The 24,330-nt window shown below is 47.0% G+C and overlaps 1 protein-coding gene across 3 annotated transcripts in view; it reads left to right on the forward strand.

The window, feature by feature from the left end:
• Positions 1-24,330, forward strand: part of GASK1A (golgi associated kinase 1A) — a 77,320-nt gene that overhangs the window by 11,883 nt on the left and 41,107 nt on the right. For 2 of the 3 annotated variants that reach the window (XM_057555544.1, XM_007193465.2), the window contains exon 1: positions 8,898-9,218. The exons of the other annotated variant lie outside the window; for it this stretch is intronic. In XM_057555544.1, the coding sequence (XP_057411527.1) occupies positions 9,216-9,218 (3 nt within the window). In that variant the 5' untranslated portion in view covers positions 8,898-9,215. Of the gene's footprint in view, positions 1-8,897; positions 9,219-24,330 lie in introns of those variants that run through there. 3 annotated transcript variants of the gene reach the window in all.

A 24,330-nucleotide genomic window follows, 5' to 3' on the forward strand; every position in this document is an offset into this window, starting at 1 on the left:
ATTGAACTTTGTATTGAGATAGTGCTAGTTTAATTTTTGACATTGTGAATATCATGACCATGTTTTCTAAGAGTTCAGATAATGAAAACAAGAATGATTATCCTACCAATGCCAGTATGACCCAGACATCACTGAAAAAGAAGGCTAAATGACTTATTTTTTTATTGAAATATAGTTGATTTACAATGTTGTGCCAGTCTCTGCTGTACAGCAAAGTGACTCAGTTATACACATACATACATTCTTTTTTTTAATATTCTTTCCCATTATGGTTTATCCCAGTAGATTGGATATAGTTCCCTATGCTATACAGTAGGATCTTGTTGTTTATCCATTCTAAATGTAATAGTTTGCATCTACCAACCACAAACTCCCAGTCCATCCCTTTCCTCTTCCCCCTTGGCAACCGCAAGTCTGTTCTCTATGTCTGTGAGTCTATTTCTATTTTGTAGATACGTTCATCTGTGGCATATTTTAGATTCCACATATAAGTGATATCATATGGTATTTGTCTTTCTCTTTCTTAGTATGATAATATCTAGTTGTATCCATGTTGCTGCAAATGGCATTTCTTTCTTTTTTATGGCTGAGTAGTATTCCATTGTATATATGTACCACATCTTCTTTATCCATTCATCTGTTGATGGACATTTAGGTTGTTTCCATGTCTTGCCTATTGTGAATAGTGGTGCTATGAACATAGGGATGCATGTATCTTTTCGAATTATAGTTTTGTCCAGGTATATGCCCAGGAGTGGCATTGCTGGATCATATGGTAATTCCATTTTGAGTTTTCCGAGGAACCTCCATACTGTTTTCCATAGTGGCTGCACCAACTTACATTCCCACCAACAGTGTAGGAGGGTTCCCTTTTCTCCACACCCTCTCCAGCATTTGTTATTTGTAGACTTTTTAATAATGGCCTTTCTGACCAGTGTGAGGTGATACACATTGTAGTTTTGATTTGCAGTTCTCTAATAATTTGTGAAGTGGAGCATCTTTTCATGTGCCCAGTGGCCATCTGTATGTCTTCTTTGGAGAAATGTCTATTAATGTCTTCTGCCCCTTCTGCCCATTTTTCGGTTGGGTTGGTTTTTTTTTTTTTTTTTTTTTTGAGTTGTATGAGCTGTTTGTATATTTTGGAGATTAAGCTCTTGTTAGTTGCATCATTTGCAAATATTTTCTCCTATTCCATATGTTGTCTTTTCATTTTCTTAATGGTTTCCTTTGTTGTGCAAAAGCTTGTAAGTTTGATTAGGTCCCATTTGTTTATGTTTGTTTTTATTTCTATTGCCTTGGGAGACTGACCTAAGAAAACATTGGTACGATTTATGTGAGAGAATGTTTTGCCTATGCTCTCTTCTAGGAGTTTTATGGTGTCGTGTCTTATGTTTAAGTCTTTAAGCCAATTTGAGTTTATTTTTGTGCATGGTGTGAGGGTGTGTTCTAATGTCATTGATTTACATGCAGCTGTCCAACTTTCCCAGCACCACTTGCTGAAGAGACTATCTTTTTCCCCTTTTATATTCTTGCCTCCTGTATCGAAGATTAATTGACCGTAGGTGTGTGGGTTTATTTCTGGGCTCTCTATTCTATTCCATTGCTAAATGACTTATTTTAATGACAGATTGAAGGACGTGTACATCTGGATTAGGGCAGTGAATAACCAAACAGAGCATACTGCACACTGTGGAGAAAAGTTCTGGACACTGGAAGTCCAAGATTAAGGTGCCAGCAGGGTTGGTGACTGATGAGGCCTCTCTCCATGGGTTGCAGACGGCTACTCAAATGACCTCTTCTTTGTGAGGATGTGGAGAGAAAGAGAAACCAAGCTCTCTGGAGTCTTTTCTTATAAAGACACTAATCCTAATGGATCAGGGCCCCACCTATGACCTCATTTAATCTTAATTACTTCCTTAGAGGCTCCATCTCCAAATACAGCCACACTGGGGGGGGGGGGTTAGGGCTTCAACATATGAATTTTGGGGTTGGGGGCACATTCAGTTTGTAACAATGTCCTTCTTTAATTTGGAAATATATTAATGAGAGTGGAGAAAAGTATTATAGCAAAACAATTTATATGCTCTTTCTCCAAAGCTGTTTGATGATCTTTGAAGAGGCCACAAAGTCTGAAAAAGGATGAACTGAGTACACCTGAGTCATTTGATGTTAGGGATAGGTTGCAACAAAAACTCATACAAGCAAAAAATGACTTGATTTTTGGAAGTAAGACTGCTTTAGAACTCCAAAAAAGTGTCACCAGAAAAGGGCAGCCAGTTTAAACAGGACTTTCTCAATTAATTAAAAAAAAAATTTTTTTTAAATTGAAGTATAGTTGATTTACAATGTTTCAGGTGTACGGCAAAGTGGTTCATATACATATATATATCTATATATAGATATATATATACATGTATTCTTTTTCAGATTCTTTTCCATTATAGGTTATTACAAGATATTGAACATAGTTCCCTGTGCTATACAGTAGGTCCTTCTTGATAGTTATCTATTTTATATATAGTAGTGTGTATCCGTTAATCCCAATTTATTTATTAAAACTGTAACTGATTTAGAATTTAATTTTACAACTTCAGATTATCTCTGTGCTTTAAACTATTTTCCCTGAGAAAGAGAGGTTTAACTTATGACGACATCCAGCATGCTTCAGAGTGTTTAAAAATGATGGACATTTCAGACATAGATAGCCCATCTGCTGAATTTACAGATACAAAGTACCTGACTGACAAACAGCTGCTCTACCAAAACAAACCTGTAGATACAAAGTAGATGGACATTTTTGGAGAGCTGGAAACTAATTCCTATAAGTTTACAAGCCTGCTGTTGCAGGTTCATAAGATAAACCTAGTAAGTAAAATCCTAAGTTTCCCATGGGCAAATGCCTTTGTTGAGAGGATATTTAGCTTGATGTCATCACATTGGACTGATGCTAGGAATCAATGAAACATATACTTGATAAGAGCAGAGCTACAGGTCAAAGTAAAGTTTATCTTTGACAGGAGAGTAAAAATATACTACTATATTATGGGATAGAAGGAAGCATATTGTTATTTTTAAATTAAATATAGGTAATATCTGTTTAAGTAGTCCTATTACATTTCTGTTCTCTTTTTAAACTATCTTACATTTATATAGCTTAAGAATATACAATGATATAGTTTATATAAATATCCAATAAAGAGTTTAAATAAATTGCTATATGAGAGGAGAGAAAGAAACCAAAATTTTGTTATATTTTTCTCACACATATTTTTCATTGCTACTAATTACTATTGCTAAGTAGTACTATTTTTGTTTTGTTTAAATAATAGAATTTATGAAACAAAAATAAATAATATAGAATAATAGATAATTTAATATGACATCTGTTTCTATATTTTTATGTTGAAGTAATAGCACATATATGTATAATAATTTGTTATATATTATGTTATTATGGGACTTTTTGGTATGATAGGGCTCTTCTTTTGACCTGGGAACCCTTTTGTCCTAGATTGACTCTCTAAGCGCTTGGCCCTCCTACCTGTATGCCTCAACTTTTACTATAATAATGTCATGGAACAAACTTCTCTAAGACTCCGTGATTTCCAACCGCAGCGTTTATCCTCATGCCTCTGGGGCGGCTGGGTGTGACTCCAAGCAGTGAGTTGGGCTCAGGTCTGTCCCATGTGTCTCATTCTAGGGCTCAGACTAGAGGGTAGTGGCTACCCAGGGCTTGTTCTTTACATGGTGAACTCCCAGAATGAAAGCCAAGTGATGCTGCACAAGCAGATATAATGCCTCTACTTGCTCACATTCTAACGGTTATGGTGAGTCCATGGCCAAGCCAAACGACAGTGGCACAGACACATGCTCTGCTCACAGCAGGGCGAAGGGGAGTGAATATTTGCTGAGCGATAATCAAAGCAATGCCAGCCCCCTGGGAAGAGCTTCCTGTGGGCCCCACTCAATGACTTCCATTTACTTCCCATCGACTGTCCCTTTTTGCAGGTGGGGTTGTGAAATACGTAATTCTTTTGGCTGAGTACACTGCTGCCCTATAAAATACAGGGGTTCAGTGAGTGAAGATAAAAAGAGAAAATGTAAACTGGATGTTAGCATTCTCTGCCACAAAGGAAATTTCTTTCTTATTCATTCATTCCTTCATTCATGGATTCAACAAATGTGTTTGAAAGTTTGTCATGGCACAGGCTTTGTTCTGGATGATGTAATTTATATGAACCCATTATATGGTTGTAGGAATCCAGGGAGGTGGGCTGGGAAGGGATGATGGTTCTATTTGTCAGGCGAGGAATGTGAAGCCATTGGAGCAGAGTTGCTTTACTGAGTACCCATGCTTGGTGAGCAGCAGATTCATTATCAAACCACGGTCTTCTCTCTTATTTCTTCATTCAAAAGCATTTACTGAGCAGTTACTTGGTGCTAGGCAAGTGGACACAGAAGGCCCAGAATGGTCCCTTCCTCTAGGGAGTCCAAGGTCCATGAGAGAGACTAACAAGGTAATAACTTCAGGGAACACGCTGTGCTGGATCTTCAGAATAGAGGATTTGGGGGTGGGGGTGAATGGCGGTGGAGGTGTGTCAGGTTAGAAATGAGTGTATCAAGAAAAGGCTTTGAGGGACTTCCCTGGTGGCGCAGTGGTTAAGAATCCGCCTGCCAATGCAGGGGACACGGGTTCGAGCCCTGGTCCGGGAAGATCCCACGTGCTGCGGAGCAACTAAGCCCGTGTGCCACAACTACTGAGCCTGCACTCTAGAGCCTGCGAGCCACAACTACTGAGCCCACGTGCCACAACTACTGAAGGCTGCGTGCCTAGAGCCTGTGCTCTGCAACAAGAGAAGCCACCGCAATGAGAAGCCCGTGCACCACAATGAAGAGCAGCCCCTGCTCGCCACAACTAGAGAAAGCCCGCGTGCAGCATCAAAGACCCAATGCAGCCAAAAATAAATTAATTAAAAAAAAAAAAAGAAAGGAAAGGCTTTGAGATGGAGGGAATAGCACTTAAGAAGGTTTAGAAATGTGTAAGAGGCCTGAGAGGTCATCAGAAGTCAAACGCTGAAGGACCTTGAAAGCTATGCTGAGGAATTTGCATTTAATCCCAAGAGTTATGGGGAGCAGGCCAGTGGCAGGTCCACATTTACGTTTTTGTAGTGATGTGCAGGATGGATTGGAAGGAGCAAAAGCAGAGCCTGGGAGTCCCTCCAAGAGTACTGCGAGTGAGACAAGAGTTTGGGTCAAAGAAGTGGCAGTGAGAATGGATAGGAGAGAGATTCCAGAATCATTTAGAATGGTCATTTAGACATGGGAGCCAAGAAAGAGGAGTTGCTTAGCTCAGCAGTTCTCAGCCTAGCTGTGCTTTAGAATTAATTATGGTGCTTAAAAAATGGACAGAGGGCTTCCCTGGTGGCGCAGTGGTTGAGAATCTGCCTGCCAATGCAGGGGACATGGGTTCGAGCCCTGGTCTGGGAAGATCCCACATTGCCGCGGAGCAGCTAGGCCCGTGAGCCACAATTACTGAGCCTGCACGTCTGGAGCCTGTGCTCTGCAACAAGAGAGGCCGCGATAATGAGAGGCCTGCGCACCGCGATGAAGAGCGGCCCCCACTTGCCGCAACTAGAGAAAGCCCTCGCACAGAAACGAAGACCCAACACAGCCATAAATAAATAAATAAATAAATAAATTTAAAAAATATGGACAGATTCTCAAGCCTTGGAAAGTTTGATTTAGTAAGTCTGAGTTGGAATGAGACATGGAACCATATCAAGGAGTGGGCCAGTTGTGGGAATTCCCTGGTGGTCCAGTGGTTAGGACTCCTCGCTTCCACTGCAGGGGGCATGGGTTCCATACCTGGTCGGGGAACTGAGACCCTGCAAGCGCAGGGCGCAGCAAAAAAAAAAAAAAAAAAAAAAAAAAAATAGTAGCCAGTTGGGCAGCTGCCTGGGGTACCAATTTATAAGGAGCTCTAAAAGTCATTAGAGCAAATTGTAAGCCTGACTCCTTGGGAATGGTCAAGGTGAAGATAGATTCACTCTGCGATGAAGTAGGAAGCTCTCTCTGGTGGAAATAGTAAAATATTCCTCACTAGCGCCAACCTGTCTCAGTTGAATGTTTCTCACTTGCAAGCTCCACTGTGTAACCAGAGGCCCTACCAGTATCCTGGGAGCAGCCAACTCTCAAGCAGCCCAAGTTCTGAAAGTAAATACTGCCTGAAGTGCTGTTTCCTAGAAAGGAGGGATTTATTGGTTATCTAAATTTAATATAACTTCATAGGATTTCAGAGCTGGAAGGAATCAGTTTCAATTAGGAGTTAGTAAAGAAAGGGAAGGCAGGAGTCTAGGCAGGATCTTGTGAAAGGCAGGTGGATGATTGCAGATCCCACGTGCGTCCTCAGCTGGATAGTTTATCTGCTTCCTCAGCTGTGGTCATTCCTGGACACTGACTGCTCACATTCATTCTGGGTTATAAAAGTGGCAGTTGTTCATTTACGAATAGAATTCCTACATTCACCATCTGGGTAGTTGATCCTTCTCTGAGCAGAGTATCAGGTGAACAAAATGGTGCTGAGCTTGGGAGTCGGGCTTCAGAATGTAGTTTTCACTCCCAGTTCGTATGCGACACTTCACTCGTCGGGACCAGGTCCTGGAACAGCTTTTCCCAAGGGTGTCCCATGAGTCCTGAGAGATGACTCCTCTGAAAAAGAGTTCTACATCCAGTAAACCTGGGAAAAACTGGACACTCTCCTCCTGTCTCAGAAAACCTCAACATATATTAGCATCAAAGGCTCTGGCAAGTCCTACTGCCAAAAACAAAAACAAAAACCAAAAAAAACTGTGCTCAGTGTTCTCAAACTTGACCAACAAAATCCCTGCCTTTAAAATCCCTTTCCGGGGCTTCCCTGGTGGCGCAGCGGTTGAGAATCTGCCTGCCAATGCAGGGGACACGGGTTCGAGCCCTGGTCTGGGAAGATCCCACATGCCGCAGAGCAAACTGGGCCCGTGAGCCACAATTACTGAGCCTGCGCGTCTGGAGCCTGTGCTCCGCAACAAGAGAGGCCGTGATAGTGAGAGGCCTGCGCACCGCGATGAAGAGTGGCCCCCGCCTGCCACAGCTAGAGAAAGCCCTCGCACAGAAACGAAGACCCAACACAGCCATAAATAAATAAATAAATAAATAAATTAAAAAAAAAAAAAAGAGTTCAAAAAAAAATTCCTTTCCTATATAACAGATACATTCTGTAGAAGACCACAAAGCTCTTTGAAAACATTAAAGAAATGTCTCTGTTCTACTCTCAAGTACAGTGTTTTTCAAACTATACTCAGTAGTGGATGTTAGAGAAATAGAGTAATTACAGAACACCATTAAAAATAATTAAGATGGAATAGAATAGAACATATTGGAGTGCACTACGTGTAACAATGATTTATAAAACTTTGTTTTAGTTACGTTTGTACGTGTATGTTTGTGTAAAAGGTCATGACAAAGAATGTTCATCTTATGTGGGTTGCAGTCAGAAAAGGAGACTCAAAAGACCACATCGTCTCCCCAAACATCTGGACAAAACACAAAAAAGTTTGTTCTGTCTGTCCCTCTCCCCTTTCCTCCACATTCCTCAGCCAGCACTCAGATTCTCAGTTCTCACCGTCCTCCCTGTGCACAAGTAAGCTCTAGTTTTCAGCACTGCATCCTGCCCCCTGTTCCTGGCTTATCGATTTCTTCCTCTTTCTCACGTGCTCTAGCAAGTAGACTTTGGTTTGCTAAACTACTAACTGACTATCTGGCCTCAGGAAAGTCACTTCAACTGCCTAATCCTCAGTTTCCTTATTTGAAAAATGGTGGTAACAAAATTTCTCTCTTAGGATTGCTTGTGATGATGAAATGAAATAACCTCTGGAAAGCATCTGGAACAAGATAAGGACTGAAAAAAATACTTTCTTTTCCATCTGTCGTAGCCCCAGCACACACACACACACACACACACACACACAATTTAAGGAGACCCTCTTAAGAAGCACTGTCATCAGTGACAACGTCAAAGCATTCTGTAGCAGGGAACTTCTGGGAAGATACCAGTTTTTGTCCGTCTAATAATGGTTCTTACTAGTTTCAATCTTGGAGGGTAATTATTTTAGCCTGGTTCCCAGATTCTCTGAGTCCTACTGCTGACTCTATCCCCACCTCCACCTTCTTGCCTGCAGGCTGTTAAGAATCCTGAGATACAACGTTGGGCTGCTTAGGGACACTGGTCTCAAAGAGGTCCAGGCACTGGTAGAAGGTCGCTGAGCTGTTTACAGAGGGGCCAGCCCCCAGTTCCAGGGCTATGGACTCCAAGCCCAGTCTTCTCTCCAACAAGGAGCATGAAGACCCAGGGGACACAGGGCCCTGTGTTCGCATCCTTAGCGGAGAGGTTGGTATCAGTGGCTTACTGCAGCAACTTAAACACTGATTAGTTCTCAAGGAGAAAAACTGTTCATCGTTAATGACCTTAAGTGGTCAACGGATTCTCCTTCCGTGTTGCCTTCCAAATCGCCCTTGGGGACTGGGCCCAAGCAAGGCTATGAGGTGCCAGTAAAGGTGTCTTTCTGAGGCTTTGCAGGGGAAAGCGATAGTTTGGGAGACCCTCCGCAGGAACCCCCGGGTTGCCACGGGCTCACAGTGCACCGCACCCCTTGGAGGCGAGATCGAGGCGATGTCCCCAGGCCTTGCGCAGCGCCCCTCGCCCCCCAGCCTCGGCTCATCACCCAGCGGACCGGCGGGCGGGGCCCATTCCTTCCTGGCACCTGGGCCCCTGCTTCAGGCGGCTGCGGCTGCTCGAGCCCGGGGCAGGGCTTTTATTGTGAAAGGAGCTCCCCCCTCCCGCGCTTTCGGGGAAGTGGGGAGGCTGGGCCGGGACGCGAGACCAGGACTTTGCAAGCGTCCCTAGCCTATCAAGGAGGCTCGAGGCTGCGGGAAGGCTACCGCAGAACGACAGATCCCGCGTGTGCATTCTCCTAGACCTCCTCTACGAAGCGTAACCTCAGAGCATCCCGCCGCGCATCGCCCGCCCCGGAGTTGGCCGCTAGAAAGCTGTGGCCCCTCGGTCCGGATCCCGCGTCCCGAGAAGCCGGGAGAGCCACGGTGCCGGGGGCGGGCCGGGCGGCGGGATGAGCTGGCGAGCAGGCTGAGTGCGCCGAGGAGCCGGTCCAGCCACCGAGGGGGACATGGTAGGAATCACGGGAGGGGACGCGCGTGTGGGGTGGGCACCCAGACAGGTGACCGTGGGCAGCGCACCCGCTCCGGGCGCGCGGAGCCTGCGCAGCCTCCTGGGGCCAGAATCGTTCCCCGAAAGTTGCAGGAGGGCGGGGACTTAGGACGCGGGCAATCGGCTTTTCTGCTTGCCTCTTGTGGGGAGGACCGTAATAAGGCGGCTTTCCTTGTGGACCTGCACACCCTGGCTGCGCTGTAACCCTGTGGCAGCGCTGCACAAACTCCATCCAATCCACAGCGCAGGGAGAGGAGAGGATTCCATGGGACACCCAAGGCAGCCTCTGATGGGTGAGACGCCTTTGGAGTCACTTCATTCCTCAGAAAAATGCATGTGAATTCTGTATTAGCTTATATCTTAGCCATGTTTTAATATTAAGAAGTAATGCCTTGGGACTTCCCTGGTGGCACAGTGGTTAGGAATCTACCTGCTAGTGCAGGGGATGGGGGTTCGATCCCTGGTCCGGGAAGATCCCACATGCCGCGGAGCAGCTAAGCCCATGCGCCACAGCTGCTGAGCCTGCGCTCTAGAGCCCGCGAGCCACAACTACTGAAGCCAGCACGCCTAGAGCCTGTGCTCTGCCAACAAGGAAAGCCACCACAATGAGAAGCCCGCACACAGCAACCAAGAGTAGCCCCCGCTGGCTGCAACTAGAGAAAAGCCCTCGTGCAGCAACAAAGACCCAACACATACAAAAAAAAAAAAAAGAAGTAATGCCTTACACTTATTACCATAGAATTAATTTGGCCCTGGTAAAGTTCAAATGCCTGTCTCCCAGTGCCCCATTTCCCACCACCTCCTGGGACCACAGGGCAGGTGTGGGAGCACTGGACGGCCTGGGGCATCATTCATGAAGCCAGGGACCTTGTGAACAGTGGCCCTTCCATCAATAAAACAAACACCAACAAGCAGGAAAAACAGACCCTTTGAGAATGTGGTCCGGGCAGCTTAAAGCACAGGTGCAGCCTCAGGAAAGGGGCTTCCCTCAGCACTGGATGCTGATCAGCTCTGCTTCCAGGTAGAAGCTACATGGAGCTGCCAGCCCCCCACCGCTCCTGCAGTTCACCGTCCTTCCCCGGGGGCAGGGGCTGGTGTCAGCTACTAGGATGAGTTTGAACTCTGAAGGAACCCAGAGGGGCTCTCCTGTCTGCTTCTATGGACAGCCCTCCCCCTCCCCACCCCAAGCTCATAGAGGGCAGATTGGAGCCCAGGGGAGATTCTCCTCAAGGAGCTTAGCTGTGGGCCTGGAGTTGAGAAGGTGCCCAGAGATTCCCTGTAGGATGGACAGTCTCTGGGAGAATAGTTCCCTGTGTGCCAGGGTGTCCTGGCAGTGTCAGAACCAAAGGCAGAAGCCTGGTCACCAGGAGCGGGGGCCTATGAGGCTGGGTGTGTGTGTTTATTTCACTTTACCCCTGCATAACACCTTCTCCCCAATCCTCAGAGTTTTGTTTTGTTTTGTTTTTCCCCTCAAGGCTGCTAAAGAGGAATTAATAATGGAATCTTAAGGTTGGAAAAGTGGAGTGATCAGAGGTACAGGATGTGAAGTGTGGAGATTTTTTTACCACAAAATTCCCTGTTCGGTGGCCAGAGTGTTTCCAGAAGAGAGTACGGGCTAAGGCCACCCACTCAGGGCCGTTACTGCTGACTACAGGAGTATTCTGTCCATGGCAGAGCCTCTCAGGCCTCCTGCGGTTGGAGGCCGGTGCAGGAGGGAGAAGATACCTGCCTTCGGCTCGGGCAGCCTCTGGGCGCCACGATGATGTGATTGCTCCACTGCCAGGGTGGGCTTCCTGTTTCCCTGAGCCAGCAGCCTCCTGTCTTCTCATCCTCAGTTCTGGGGTGTGTTAGGAACAGGACTTGAGTCAGGATTTCACTGTGTCTGGGTCCACTTGCCAGAGAGAGGGGCCTGATGGGCAACCTCTGGCAGCAAAATGGCCTTGGACATATGAAGGTTTCCTTTGCTTCTCCCTCTGAATGAAGGGTGTTGTGGTCCAGAGGCCTGGGGGCCCGGCATTGGCAGGAACCAGTATAGGAGGAGACAGGGGACCAGGAGCCCTTTGGGGGCCTCAGTTTCTTCCTCTGTAAAATGAAAGATTAAACTAGATGTCCTTTGAGGTGTCATTTAGCTCCAAAAATGGATGATGCCTGAATAATTCTGCAGTTGGACCCCAGCCCTGGTGTTGACCTCTTCTTCTCATGGGTAGCTAAGAGGGTGTGAGGGCGAAGTGGTTCTCCGCACTGACTCTCACTGCTCCCTAGACCAAATCCAAGGTGGAACCCAGCCCAAGAAGTTTTTAAAAACGAAGTCTCTCTAGATGATCGCAGTGTGTAGCCAGGACTGAGAACCACAGGGCTAGAGGGCTGAGGGAACAGGACCTGCGCTTACGCAGATATCCCTGCATCTGTGGAACTGCTACTCTTTGAGATAGTCCTAAAATAGAAGGCTTTGGTGAACTTCAGCTGGGAAATGATATATGTTATATGCCCCTCTTGGAGGATCTTTCCGCAGAGAAGCTTCTTTCAATTCATTAAAACTGAGATGTGAACTTCCCCAGCTTGTTTGAATATTCAGTAATTCCTTAACACCATCATATTACTGATCCAAGGTACATAAAATGGGAAAGCCTGAGTTAGAAATATAAAAAGTCTGGAATCCTTAAATGTCTTTTTTGCAAAAGTGAACATTGAGCTGCGGGACCTGTGAGGGCATTTTTGATCATCATGAAGGGGCTGTGAGTCTCTGCCAGGGCTTGGTGTGTGTATTTCTAAAGCTAAGAGTGTGACACTTGTCCCTTTCCTTACAATAATGGTGGGAGACTTGATGTATGCTGAAGACTTTGAACTTGGATGAAAAATATTGATAGAAGAAGTTAAGACTATTACTGCCAACTTAAAAAAAAGTTTTCTTTCTGGTCCTTGGGGGATAAAAAATATATATGATAAAAAATACATGAAATATAATATATTTTATATAACAGCCATACTGCCAACTTCTACAGGTAACCATGGTTATCATTTTGGTGTATCTTCTACTCTCTTTGAGTATTATTTTTCATCTTGATCTTTTGTTAGCACTTTTATGAATTCATCAGTTTTTCATTAGAGTGCTGAAAATGCTTATTCATTCAGTTCAGCAGTACAGTCAGTTACCAGAAACCTGTACTTGTCAGAGTCTTTTCCATGAATTCCTTGAAGATGAAACCCTTTTATAGGAACATATTTGCAAAAGCATCAGAGTACACCCAGAACTGACTGTAAATGACGAAAGACTTAAAAATGACCACGGTTAAAGATTTGATGAAAGTTCATAATAATGCAGTTGACAAGAAAATTATTTCCGAGATATACATTTTAAAGTAATAACTAGGATTATGACTTATAACATTATACCAGAACATATAAGATTTTTAGAAATTTCATATAATGTCTGAAACATTTATATTAACATATTTCAATACAAATAACCCAATGAAAGTTTAGTATTAGTTGTTTTGTTTGTTTCTTTTTCATACTGCAGGTTCTTATTAGTCATCAGTTTTATACACATCAGTGTATACATGTCAGTCCCAATCGCCCAATTCAGCACACCACCATCCCCACCCCACCACAGTTTTCCCCCCTTCTTTGAGTATTATTTTAAAGAGTTGTATACCGAACATGCAGTTTTGCAGTCTGATTTGTTTTACTTCACTTTTTGTCAAAGCAAGTTTCCATGTGTACATCTCTAAAAAGATCTTCATTGCTGTACTTTCAATGCTCAATACCATGATTTTGATAATCATCTCCCTGCTTGTGGACTTTAGGTCATTTCCACTTTGGGGCTGTTTTCAGTGGCATGGGGCCAGCTTCTGATCATCCATGGAAATGGAGATCAGAGTGCCTGGTGAAGTGGGAATCAGGCAAGCTCACAAGCACAAATTCCTTCAGCCTCTTCATCAAAAATTTAACTGCAGCCATGCTTGAGGGCCCAGAGTGTGGGTGTAGGAGGAGTTTCCTCTTGTCTGTCTTCACTCTACTATGAGCATGTCAACAGGCAGGCCGTGGAGAGAAGGGGGTTCCAGGAGAGCCCACACATGGGTCAGTTCTCCTCGGAAGAACCAAGACCTCAAGTCCCTGGAGGTTAAGACTCAGAGGGGAATCTCTAGGTGAAGGGGCTAAGGCCAGGGAAGCGGTTTGACCTTCTCAAGGTCACTCAGAGCCGGGCTAGAGCCCAGGTCTCCTAGTTCTTCACTCCCCCACCCCAACACTGCAGGTCCCATCAGACACTGTGGCTTCTTCATATACTTGAGGCCTTTGGTGCAGCTTGGAGTGGTGGAGAAAAGGCACAGGGTTTGAAATCAGAACGAGGTTTGTGCCAGACTAGCTACCGTGCAGCTTTGAGTAAGCACTCTAGTGCTCTGAAGCCCAGGCCCCTCATCTGTAAAATGGGCTTATACTAAGGGGTTGCTATGTGGAGCAAAAGGAATGTTGGAGGTGAAACCACTTGGTACACCAAAGGTGGTATAAGAATGGGGGTTTCACAAAGAACCCACAAAAATAAGTTTTCTTTTTGTCAGGACCTAAAACAAACAGTAAGGAAGTCATCGATGTATTTCATTCAGTACCTGACTAAGGGGTGCTTCTGGGACTCTAAGTGTGGACCAAGTGTAGACAGATTCTAACCTAAAGTAGTTTTCTTGCTCCTTTAGATCTCTCTTCTCACCAGGCAGGAAATACCCAGCCCGTGGGAGATGTTTGCCATCTGTGCCCTGGGCCTCCTTGCTGAATGCTGGCTGAGTGAGAAGGTAGCCCCACTCAGCCGCAGCCCCTGAGTTCTAATGATGGGGTGCCCCGGGAAATCACCCTGCCGAAGGTCTGGGTGAAGCCCTCAGGTTCTCAGGCTCAGCCGGAGAAGAGAAGAGGTTAACCCAGTTTTGGAATCAGAACTGGGAATCAGGACTTCCAGCCCTTGGAGCCTGCAGGGAATTTGATACCCTCTCTTGTGGGCACCTCCCTCACGGAGCAGCTCCTGCTACATGCACGAGCCAGGCTCTGTAGGGCTGGCTGGGGGCGAGCAGAGGGGTTTAAATAATCTGCTGGTCCCAACCAGACCAAGCAGGAGTTGGTCCAGAAACAGGGGGTTGGGAGGGGTAGGATGGGGGTGGGGGAACTGATAGGCCTCACAAAGAAGTGAGCAAAGGCCTTAGCAGTTTCAGGGGCCAGGGAGAGAAATGTGCTTCAGATGGGCCTCAAAGATGCTGACAGTCCCCTCAGAAGAGGTCCGGGAGGCTAGCCCTCCCTCCCTGCCAGGGTGCTGACGTAGAAGCAGGGTGCTTCCGGTTTCCTTGAGGCCTGGGTGCCTGAGCCACCTGGGCTTTCTTTGCTTGGATTGTTTTTTTGATGTGACTGCTAAAGTGTTTCCATCTGGGGCGTTCGGGGTACAATCCCTGTATCGTCTGGATGTGTCTACATAGGCCTGCGTCTGATGGGCCACCTGGCCTGGGAGTGAGGATGGAGCAAGGGTTTGTGGGTGACCCCCAGACTGCCCGTCTCTGTGTGTCCCCCCAGCACCATGTGCACATATTCTTGGAAGTGGCCTTGGGGCTCCAGAACTGCTTACTGAGAGGGAGCCAGAAGGTGCTTTAAGGTAGCAGCCAGTGAACTCAGAGGTGAAGGGGGTTAAGAGTGAAAGGTGGGGAGAGGGCCTCCGCTGGTCTCCAGGCCTTGACTAGTTCTGAACAAACATGGGTCTCCTTTGGCTAGGGCCTGAGTCTTATTCCCCGGGGCTTTGGAATTCTTTTTTTTTTTTTAATTAATTTATTTAATTTATTTATTTTTGGCTGCATTGGGTCTTCGTTGCTGCACACGGACTTTCTCTAGTTGCGGCGAGCGGGGGCTACTCTTCGTTGCGGTGCACAGGCTTCTCATTGCGGTGGCTTCTCTTGTTGCGGAGCACGGGCTCTAGGCACACGGGCTTCAGTAGTTGTGGCACGTAGGCTCAGTAGTTGTGGTGCACGGGCTTAGTTGCTCCGCGGCATGTGGGATCTTCCCGGACCAGGGCTCGAACCTGTGTCCCCTGAATTGGCAGGTGGATTCTTAACCACTGCGCCACCAGGGAAGCCCGGCTTTGGAATTCTTGAGGGAGGTTTTTGGAGTGATGGAACTGTTGTGTCCTGATTGTGGTGGTGGTTCTATGCACATGTTCAGACTCATAGAACTGTATACAAAAATTTTAGTTTTACTGAAAAAATAATAGAAGAAATAGTTAGAAAATAATAATAAGAAGAGGCAAAAGCAGTCTAGCAGAGGGAACGACGTGAGCAAAGCCCTAAAGGCAAAGGTGAGCTATCAAAGTTGCCTGGGAGGGAGTTGAGGGAAACCTTCTGGAAATGGGGGAGGCAGAGCCTGGAAATGGGGCACGAGTGGTGTAGCCAACAGGGGATTTGTGTTATTATCCTGAGGACAGAGCGGGCAATGGAAGGACTTTGGAGCTTGGAGAGGTGGGACTGTGTTTGCATTTTAGAGAGCAGTTTCCAAGGGAGGGGAGACTCCGGGCTGTGGGGTGAAGGGGGAGCGTCTGGGGAACGATTACGATCCCAGTGGACCAGAGGGTGGAATGGCCCTGTGGCTGGCCAGAGGGAGCAGGGGCGGGAGATATTTGGGCAGGAGAACCTCCAACGCTTGGCAACCTGAGGGCAAGTCAAGAGCAACTTCTGTTTCTTGCTCAGGCATCTGGGTACAGAGGTTTCTGTGCCTTTCTCCTCTCTCCTCATCTTTATTTTATTTATCTTATGGGGTCCTTTAACTAGTCACATTTAGAAGTAACCATGATATAGAAGGTACTTATTTAGAAATGATACTAACCATTTCAGCTGTATAAGATGGATCACTATGGTATATTCTTAAGAGCCACGGTGAAGTATTTGACATTTCTCCCTTCATCCTCTGGATTGGTTTTGCCATTATAATCGTAAAAATAGGCTAGAGATAGTTGCAATAATAAGTGAGGACGGTGTTATTAATGCCCCTCCGGCCGCCTTGCCTGCAGCCCCTGAGGCCCTCTGCCAGCCGTCGCAGCCACAGAGGTCCCCTTCCTCCTGGCCCCCAGGCCCTGCTGGAGGGTGGGCAGGGCTGCGGCTGTTCCAGCTCTCCTGGCCCAGCTTCCCTGCCTGCCATGGGCTTGGCCTTGGGTTTCTGCTAAGTGGCCGCAGGAAGGGGCTGTGTCACATGCTGTTTACTTGCGGCCAGTTTTTGTTTGGCTTTCAAGGGTATTTGCTTGCAATGAGCAAACAGCTTCTTCCAGAACCATCTGGAGAATTCAAATCCTTCCATCTTGGCTTGGGCAGCATGGTCATGGTTCCACGTTTAGAAGCCAAGTCGGGTAGGGGTTTTTACAGAAATGCCCTCAGCCAAAGAACTGGTCAAAGACAGCAGAGGGGTTAGGGCTAGAAGAGAGAAAGGGAGAGAATAAAGAGAAGAGTAACAGCTGGAGGTGTATGGATGTGAGACGAGTAGGCTGAGGCTCAGAGACAAAAAGGACGGCCCCGGGGAGGCCCTTTCACCCCTCGGCACGCTTGTGGAGCCCACAGGTGCCCCTGAAGTCTGAGCATGCCAGGCGGGGGACACAGGATCGGGGCTGCGCTGGGCACAGTGCTCTGGGCTGGGTTTCAGCAGCATGCTGCCCTCTGGCAGAGCAGCGATGCCTTCCGCTGGCCTGGCTGCCTAGGGCCGACTGCCACTGCCTCTGTGTGCTTCCTGTGTCCCCGTGTCTGCCCTGTGCTCCTGTCAGGGAGCTTTATCAGCAGAACAGACTTGGTTGTCCAGCGGCTGGCCTTGCCTCTGTCCAGACTGGTTTTGCACCAATGCTGTGAGTTGCCTTCCAGTGCACTAGGCACTGGAGAATTCTCAAGACATTCTGTCTCTTATATCTCAGTCTCCACGTTTCCTGAAAGGAGTTTATCCATGAAAGTCCAATCCTCCATTCCAAGTTTCCTTCATATACACACACAGGCAACTTATACCTCCCTCAGTAATTTCTACAACCTAAGAACGTAGTGCAGCAGTGTTGCGTATGGTCATGTTCTCATCTGGACTGTAAACTAAAGGCAGAGGCCATGCCTTTCTTCTTCATTCTGGCCACGATTTAAAACTTTGCTTTAGTACTTTTAAATGCTTGGGGTCTTATTTGAGGTGGGAAGGGAAGACCCACATACAGTTAAACCTCTAACCTTAGAAGGTCATAATTTCAAAAAGTACAGGATCCGTAACCCCCTTCATCCTTTTCGCCAAAGGAAATGAAGGAACTCCAGCCCCAAGGATAATGTGATAACTGGTTTCCAGCCAGGTGGATGGAAGAGGCGGGGGGAGTAACGGACTCACGCTGTGCCCAGGCTGGGATGAGGGCTTTGGGTCGTGCTGCCTGGGATGCCTGGGCCCAGTGGAGGTGGAGGCTGCAGCCAGTTTGAGGGCTGGAGGCTGGGATGGCCGGTGAATGGGCCATTTGGATGCCCATCCCTGTGCTGGGAGGAGAGTGGGGGCAGGGCACACAGGCCTCTTTCTCCAGGACAAAGTGGCTCTGTTGTCTGTTCACACAGAAGCTCAGTGTGTACCTGTTGGGGGACCTGGTTCCCGGCTGGGGAACTGGCCACCGGCAGCGGTGGCCTCCTGGACAGTACTCCCTCCCGGCCTCCCTTCACACCCAGCCACTGTCTGCAGGCCCCAGTCCGAGTCAGCTCCTACAGTTCTGTCTCACCCTCCTTCCCCCTGCTCTCCCCACTTCTCCTGATGCCCTAGAGATCCTGTTGCAACTACAAAGATGCTATTGTATTCCTTCCTTTCAGAACATTCTCTCTTGAAACTCTAGTTAAAATCCCCTCATTTCCCTTTGGGAAGGGCGTAGGGAGGGCTGGGCAATGCCACCCTGTTCAGCCGCTTCTCTGGGTGTCAGGAAAGGCTCCTGGTCCTTGTTCACATTCACCCATCTCCTGGGCAGTGGCCCAGGGTGACTGGGCTTAAACTCTAATTGTCACAATACCTTACTTGGTATGGTTTTAAAGCATGAAGGATTCAGAGGTGAGTTGTAATCAGAACTGAATTCCAACCCTGCTTATCACCTGGGGCAAGTCAGTGAACCTTTAACCTCTCGGCCTCTGTTTCCCCTAAGATAACACTGCCTCCTTGTGGGGTTGTGTGTTCGACCCGTAATGAGCATAAAGCACCTCATACAATAGTCATCAGCACATAGTAAGTGCTCAGTTAATGGGAGCTGCGGTTACCTTGTCCCTAGACAACAGATATAAGGTGCAGCAAGGAGATGCAGCAAGGCCTGGGCCACCAGGACTGTTAGTAGGATCCTTCAGTGCATCAGGGGAGCAGGAGTTGGGGGGGGTATCCTTGGACCCTAGCTCCCATGCAGAAGGGGTTCTGGAGTGGGGGAATTGGGGGAATATGTGCTATAAAGGGCCTGCCTTTATATAAGCCATATGGATCTATTCCTATAATGGTGAACGAGAGAGAGGCAGAATCAAATGGTACCAGGTCAAGGGTACCAGTTCAAGGATTCTTGACCGGGATCCATGCCTAGAATTCAGAGGAGCCCTAAACTTGGATGAAGAAAAGTTCCATCTTTATTTTCTCTAATCTCTAACGGAAATTCAATTTCTTCAATAGTGAATGTAGGCACTGACCCAGTAGTGTTAGCAAGACCTGTGACTTTGTCACCAAGAGGAATCACAGAGATTTTACAACATGAGAGTAGAAGCAGATCCTTTGAAATATAGTCTTTACTCCTCACTACTTTGAAAGTGCATTGGTTATTAGATGTGCTGACAGATCTCATTATTTACTGTGTTAATAAAGAAGCACATGTATTATTATATCACAAATTTGTTTTTTGGAATATTTTGATGACTGTGTTTCAGTATAATTGATTGCCTTTGTAACCCTATGCCATTTATTTATACATTAAAAAAAAAAAAGCATCCTGAGAAAGAGCCATGTCTTTACCAGGTGGCTGAAGTAGTCTTTGGTACTAAAAAGATTCAGAAGCCCTGCTTCTGTGTAGATGTTTTTCTGTGTGATCTGATCTTGCAATATGCCAAGAGTCCCCTTCGTCTAAAAATGTCTTTCCTTACCTTCTACTCCGGGATCATTAAAAAATAATCTTCAACAAACTTCTAGTGAGTGCTGGCCTCTGTGCTGGCTGAGGGAAGATCATTCCCCCTTAGAACTAATAACAACAAATATTTGTGTTGGGCTTTGTAGCTTTCTTATCCATTATCTCATTGAATCTTTAATCCTTCAAGTGTTAAGGCAGGTATCATTAGATCCATTTTAGAGAGCAATAAGTAAAGTAACTTAGAGATCAGAGATGCTGTAATTGCTGAGGCATGCAGTGCGTACGTATGAAGGACTTTAAGGTGGGCCCTACAACCAGAAATCTGAATCTCTTTCCACTTGATCAACCTGAAAATTCTCACACTTAGATGCAGCTGTTTTCTTTTGGTGGCATCTATGGAAATTTTCTGTTGAAAGTAAATATTCTTGGAAATTAGTTTCTTGTGTAGAGCGTTGCCCTGAGGGTCTGGGTCCCGGGAGTGTCTTGTTTAGATGTAGGGGAGGGAAGGGCAGGGACTGGAGTAGGAGCCCTGGGAGTGGGCGAGATCTGGATTCGTGGAGAGGACAGAGGACAGCCTTGAGGGGCGTGAGGGCAGGAGACACAGGCAGTGGGGTGTGTTGGAGTTTGACTCTCCTTGTGTGTTTTGCTTGGGGAGCCTCTAACACTTATGCCACACATCAAAGCAGCATCGCCATGACGGGGCTGAGAGAGTCCCGATCTCTGCAAGCCTCTGAGGAGACGGCCTGGACTGGGCCGAGAGGGCACGCAATGGGCAAGCAGAGCATTTTCTTTGTATCGTGAAAACAGAGACCTGCTCCCCTTCTCTGGCTCTGAGAGGGTCCCTGTGACACCAAGGGGTACTTCCTGTCATCTCTTGTCGCTGGCTATGGCTTTCTGCCTGGTTAGATAGTGAACCGCTGGAAGGCAGCAGCTCTCCCCAGAGCTCCCAATGTGGCACAGACGTAGAACTCAACAGGTATCTTCACTGGATGGTAGCCTCCACATCTTATATTTAAATCTCTCCAGAGTCCAGCCCAGTACGACTTTCTGAGATGATGGAAATGTTCTCCTCTGCGCTGTCCACCACGGTGGCCACTACTCCCAGGTGACTGTTGAGTACTTGAAATGTGGTTAGAACAACCAGGAATGGAAATTTTTAACTTTAATTAATTTAATGTAAATAGTCACACGTGGCTCATGGCTCTCATATTGGACAGTACAGCTCTGGACCAAGAAGTATAAACTGAAGTGCTTTTGGAGCCTAGGCTGCTGGCATAAGTGAAAGAAGTGGGCTGGGTATAATGAAGAAAAAACCAATCTATGTTTTGTTTTCTCAAGTTGTCTTGAGCTGTGGTCAGAGAAGTGTTTATCTCCTATGAAAAACAATAAAGCAAGTGAGATTCCAAAGGCAACTGTCCTTCCTTCTCTTGGGAGACAGACAATAGGGAGTGGTGGAGCCTGTGGTGAATGGCAGAGAACATATCATTGAGAGAGGGAGCCATACTCGACTCCGGCCATATGAGAATGTGGGCCCAAGTGGTGGCTAGAACTTCCCCCTTTTCAGAGGAAGCTGGAAATCTGGATTTTTGTGGGAAATATCCTGGTTTTTAAACATTGGCTCGAATTTATTCAAAACATTTCAAGCCAAACAGAACACATCTGCAGGCCAGATTTGGCCCAAGGATCCCAGTTTACAAACTCTCCTCTAGGCCTTATTCTGGAGAAGTCCATATGACCTGCTATGACTGGGATGGATTTAAGGCAAAGAGTGAGGTGGATTTTCCCCTTAGTGTCCCTAATTGACTCAGCCCCGTGTTGTCACGGGTTTGGTTGGAATTGGGGGGAAGTGTGTATGTAGGACACAGACCTGCTGCCCCCCCACCAACTCTTCTCTGGGGCGTGTCCTTGCCTCTGAGCAGCCAGAGAGTAGAAATCTCTGGAAGGCTGGAACAGAATGGCCCAGAGAGAAACTTAGTTTTTCAGCCTCAATCCCCACTCCCAGGCCTGAGAGCAAAATGTATGGCTGTTAATACCAAGGCAGCCAGAGAAAATTTCCAACAAATGGCAGGGTCTCGAATATTCCATCAGGCCTGCGGTGTTCCCACACTAGTGCTCTTGTGAGCTGGAACAAAATGGTAATTCAGTTATGGGTATGGAGAGGGCCCTTGGGGCAGCCAGTGGGGCTGGAAAAGCCCCAACATATAATCAGCGTAGAGATTGGAGCAGAGCAACCAGTCGGCAGGGAGGGGGAGAGAAAGGACACGTCGTTGAGCCCCCTCCCATCTCGGGAGTCGGGGGTTCGCACGCCCACCTGATGGGCATGTGTTCTGAGCGCAGGTTCCAGGAACCCTGCCATGGAGGTAACCCCATGGGTCCTGCTAGAAAATTATGATCAGTTATGAGTAAGTATAACTATATTTCAGGTTCTGTTTTGAATGTTTTACCTACAACAGCTCGTATAACTTTCACAGTACTTGGTGGAGTGATCTTATTTTTATGAGTGACGAGTCACATTTTTTTCCCCACCACAATGTCACCATCATAAGGGGAGTGACTTTTGTCTGTTTTGTTCATGATGTTTCACTTCTGCCTGGAGCAGTGCTTGGCTCAGGAATATCTGCTCATTGAGCTAGTGAATGGTCCACCCTATGAGGGGGTTGCCATTCTTATCGCCACGGTACAGGTGAGGAAATGGAGGTCCAAGTTCACACAGCCAGGAGGCAGTGGAGCTGGAATCAACATCCAGGCAGCCTGGCTCTGAACCTGTGTGTCATTAAGGGGCTGGTGGTGGTAGATGAGCGTGGGGAGCTGCCGCATCCCTCTGGGCCCAGAGATGAAGCTTGCCAAACAGCTTGGGGACTGGGGGAAAGGTCGTGGTGAGCAGATTTGCCCTGGGGGTTGGTCCTGAGGTCAGGGACTGAGTGGGGCCCCCGGGGTCATTTGGATGTGGGTGTTCAGTCCCTTGCTCAGCCTATACCCGTGGGCTGTGGGCCGTCCTCACTAAGCCTGAGGGCAGGGGGCTCCCTGGAGAGTGTGCACAAACCCCAAGAGGCGGTTTGTCTTTCTGATGACAAGTAGGTCACTCTGTCCTGGAGCGGAGACCTGGCAGCTGTGCCCCTGCGGTGGGAAGACCTCTTAAAGACTGTACGGCCCATCCCTGCAGCAGCCAGCGTAGGGACTGTATTAGTTTCCCCTCGCCGCTGTCATAAATTACCATAGACTTCGTGGGCTAAAACAACACAAATTTGTTCTCTTACAGTTCTGGCCAGAAGTCCGAAATCAGTTTCATTGGGCTGAGGTTAAGGTGTTAGCAGGGCTGCTTCCTGCTAGAGGCTCTAGGGTAGAATCCTTCTCCTTGTCTTTTCCAGCTTCTAGTCGCCACCTGTATCCCTTGGCTTGTGGCCCCATCTTCTGTCTTCAAATGGCACGCTCCAGTCTCTGCTTCCGTCCTCATACTGCCTTTTCCTCTCCTGTAGTCAAGTCTTCTTTCGCCTCCCTCTTATAAAGACACTTGTCATTACATTTAGGGCTCACCCAAGTAATCCAGGATAATTTCCCCATCTCCAGATCCTTCATTTAATCACATCGGCAAAGTCCCTCTTCGCACATAAAGTAACTTTCACAGGTCCCAGGCATTAGGTCCTGGATGTCTTTGGGAGCCCTTATTCAGTTTACCATAGAAGTCATCCAGCTTCTGCTTTGAGGATCATGAGTTACTTCCCCCTCATCAGCTGGCCCTGGGAGGTCAGGCTCGGGCTGTGCTCTCCTAGGGGTCCCGTGGGACCAATGTGACTTCACATTCCCAAATCAGTAGTAATTAGGTATTTAACAAATAACTTCCAGAGTTAGGTTGACAGCTCTTCAATCGAGTTCTTTTTTGAGGCTGTGGAAACACAGGGAGCTGCAGAATCTCAGAAGTAGAAGGAACTTAGAGAGCGTATAAACCAGGGGTCTCAAACTGGTGGCCCCTGGGCCAAATTAACCAGATTCTCCAGGCTTGGTCCTTGTTGCTAAGGAGAGATGAAGGAATCTGGGAAATTGTCTTTCAAGACAACAGCCTCATCTACAAGTCTGTGTATTTCCACATAATTCTATTTTGCATGTCAGAAGTTAGAAGGTCTAACTCCTAGCACCGTTTTGTAACATTCTTCTATATCATGCCCAGAGAGATGGATAAGATGCAGCTCAGGGTCTCAGGAATGCAAGCAGGAATTAATACTTTGTAAACACTGTCCTTCTTACACTTGTTTCAGAGTGCTGCTCCCAAGAGATGAACTGTATAATTATCTAACAAGTGGCTGAGGTTATGGACAATTTCGTTTTAGATGTATTTGGGGATAGAATGGGGGCATAGAGGACACTGAAGACTAATTTCTCCTCCTTGCTAGTTTTGCCTTTTAAAGTCTTGCCCTGGACACATCTCCCTGACCAAATTTTACATTTTCTTGCAGACGGGGAAAAATCTCATTCTTTCTTTCTTTCTTTTTAACATCTTTATTGGAGTATAATTGCTTTACAATGGTGTGTTAGTTTCTGCTTTATAACAAAGTGAATCAGTTATACATATACATATATCCCCATATCCCCTCCCTCTTGCATCTCCCTCCCTCCCACCCTCCCTATCCCACCCCTCTAGGTGGTCACAAAGCACAGAGCTGATCTCCCTGTGCTATGCGGTTGCTTCCCACTAGCTATCTATTTTACGTTTGGTAGTGTATATATGTCCATGCCACTCTCATTCTTTTGTCATGCACTGGTGAGGTACCCAGCGGATGCCTGTCCCAGGAGGGAGATGGAGTTCAGCCACATTTTCCTGCCTAGGAGAGCTCTCTCCTTGGTTCCTCTTCCCTGTTTCCACCTCTGCCCCTCCCCCGGTGTGTCCACCGGACACACATCCCAGATGTTCCAGTGTTGGGAACACCCAGCACCAGATCTTCTCCTTGGCAGAACTCTGTCTAACCAGGGCTCTGGCACG

The sequence above is a fragment of the Balaenoptera acutorostrata genome, chromosome 10 (assembly GCF_949987535.1).
Source record: "Balaenoptera acutorostrata chromosome 10, mBalAcu1.1, whole genome shotgun sequence".
NCBI lineage: Eukaryota > Metazoa > Chordata > Mammalia > Artiodactyla > Balaenopteridae > Balaenoptera > Balaenoptera acutorostrata.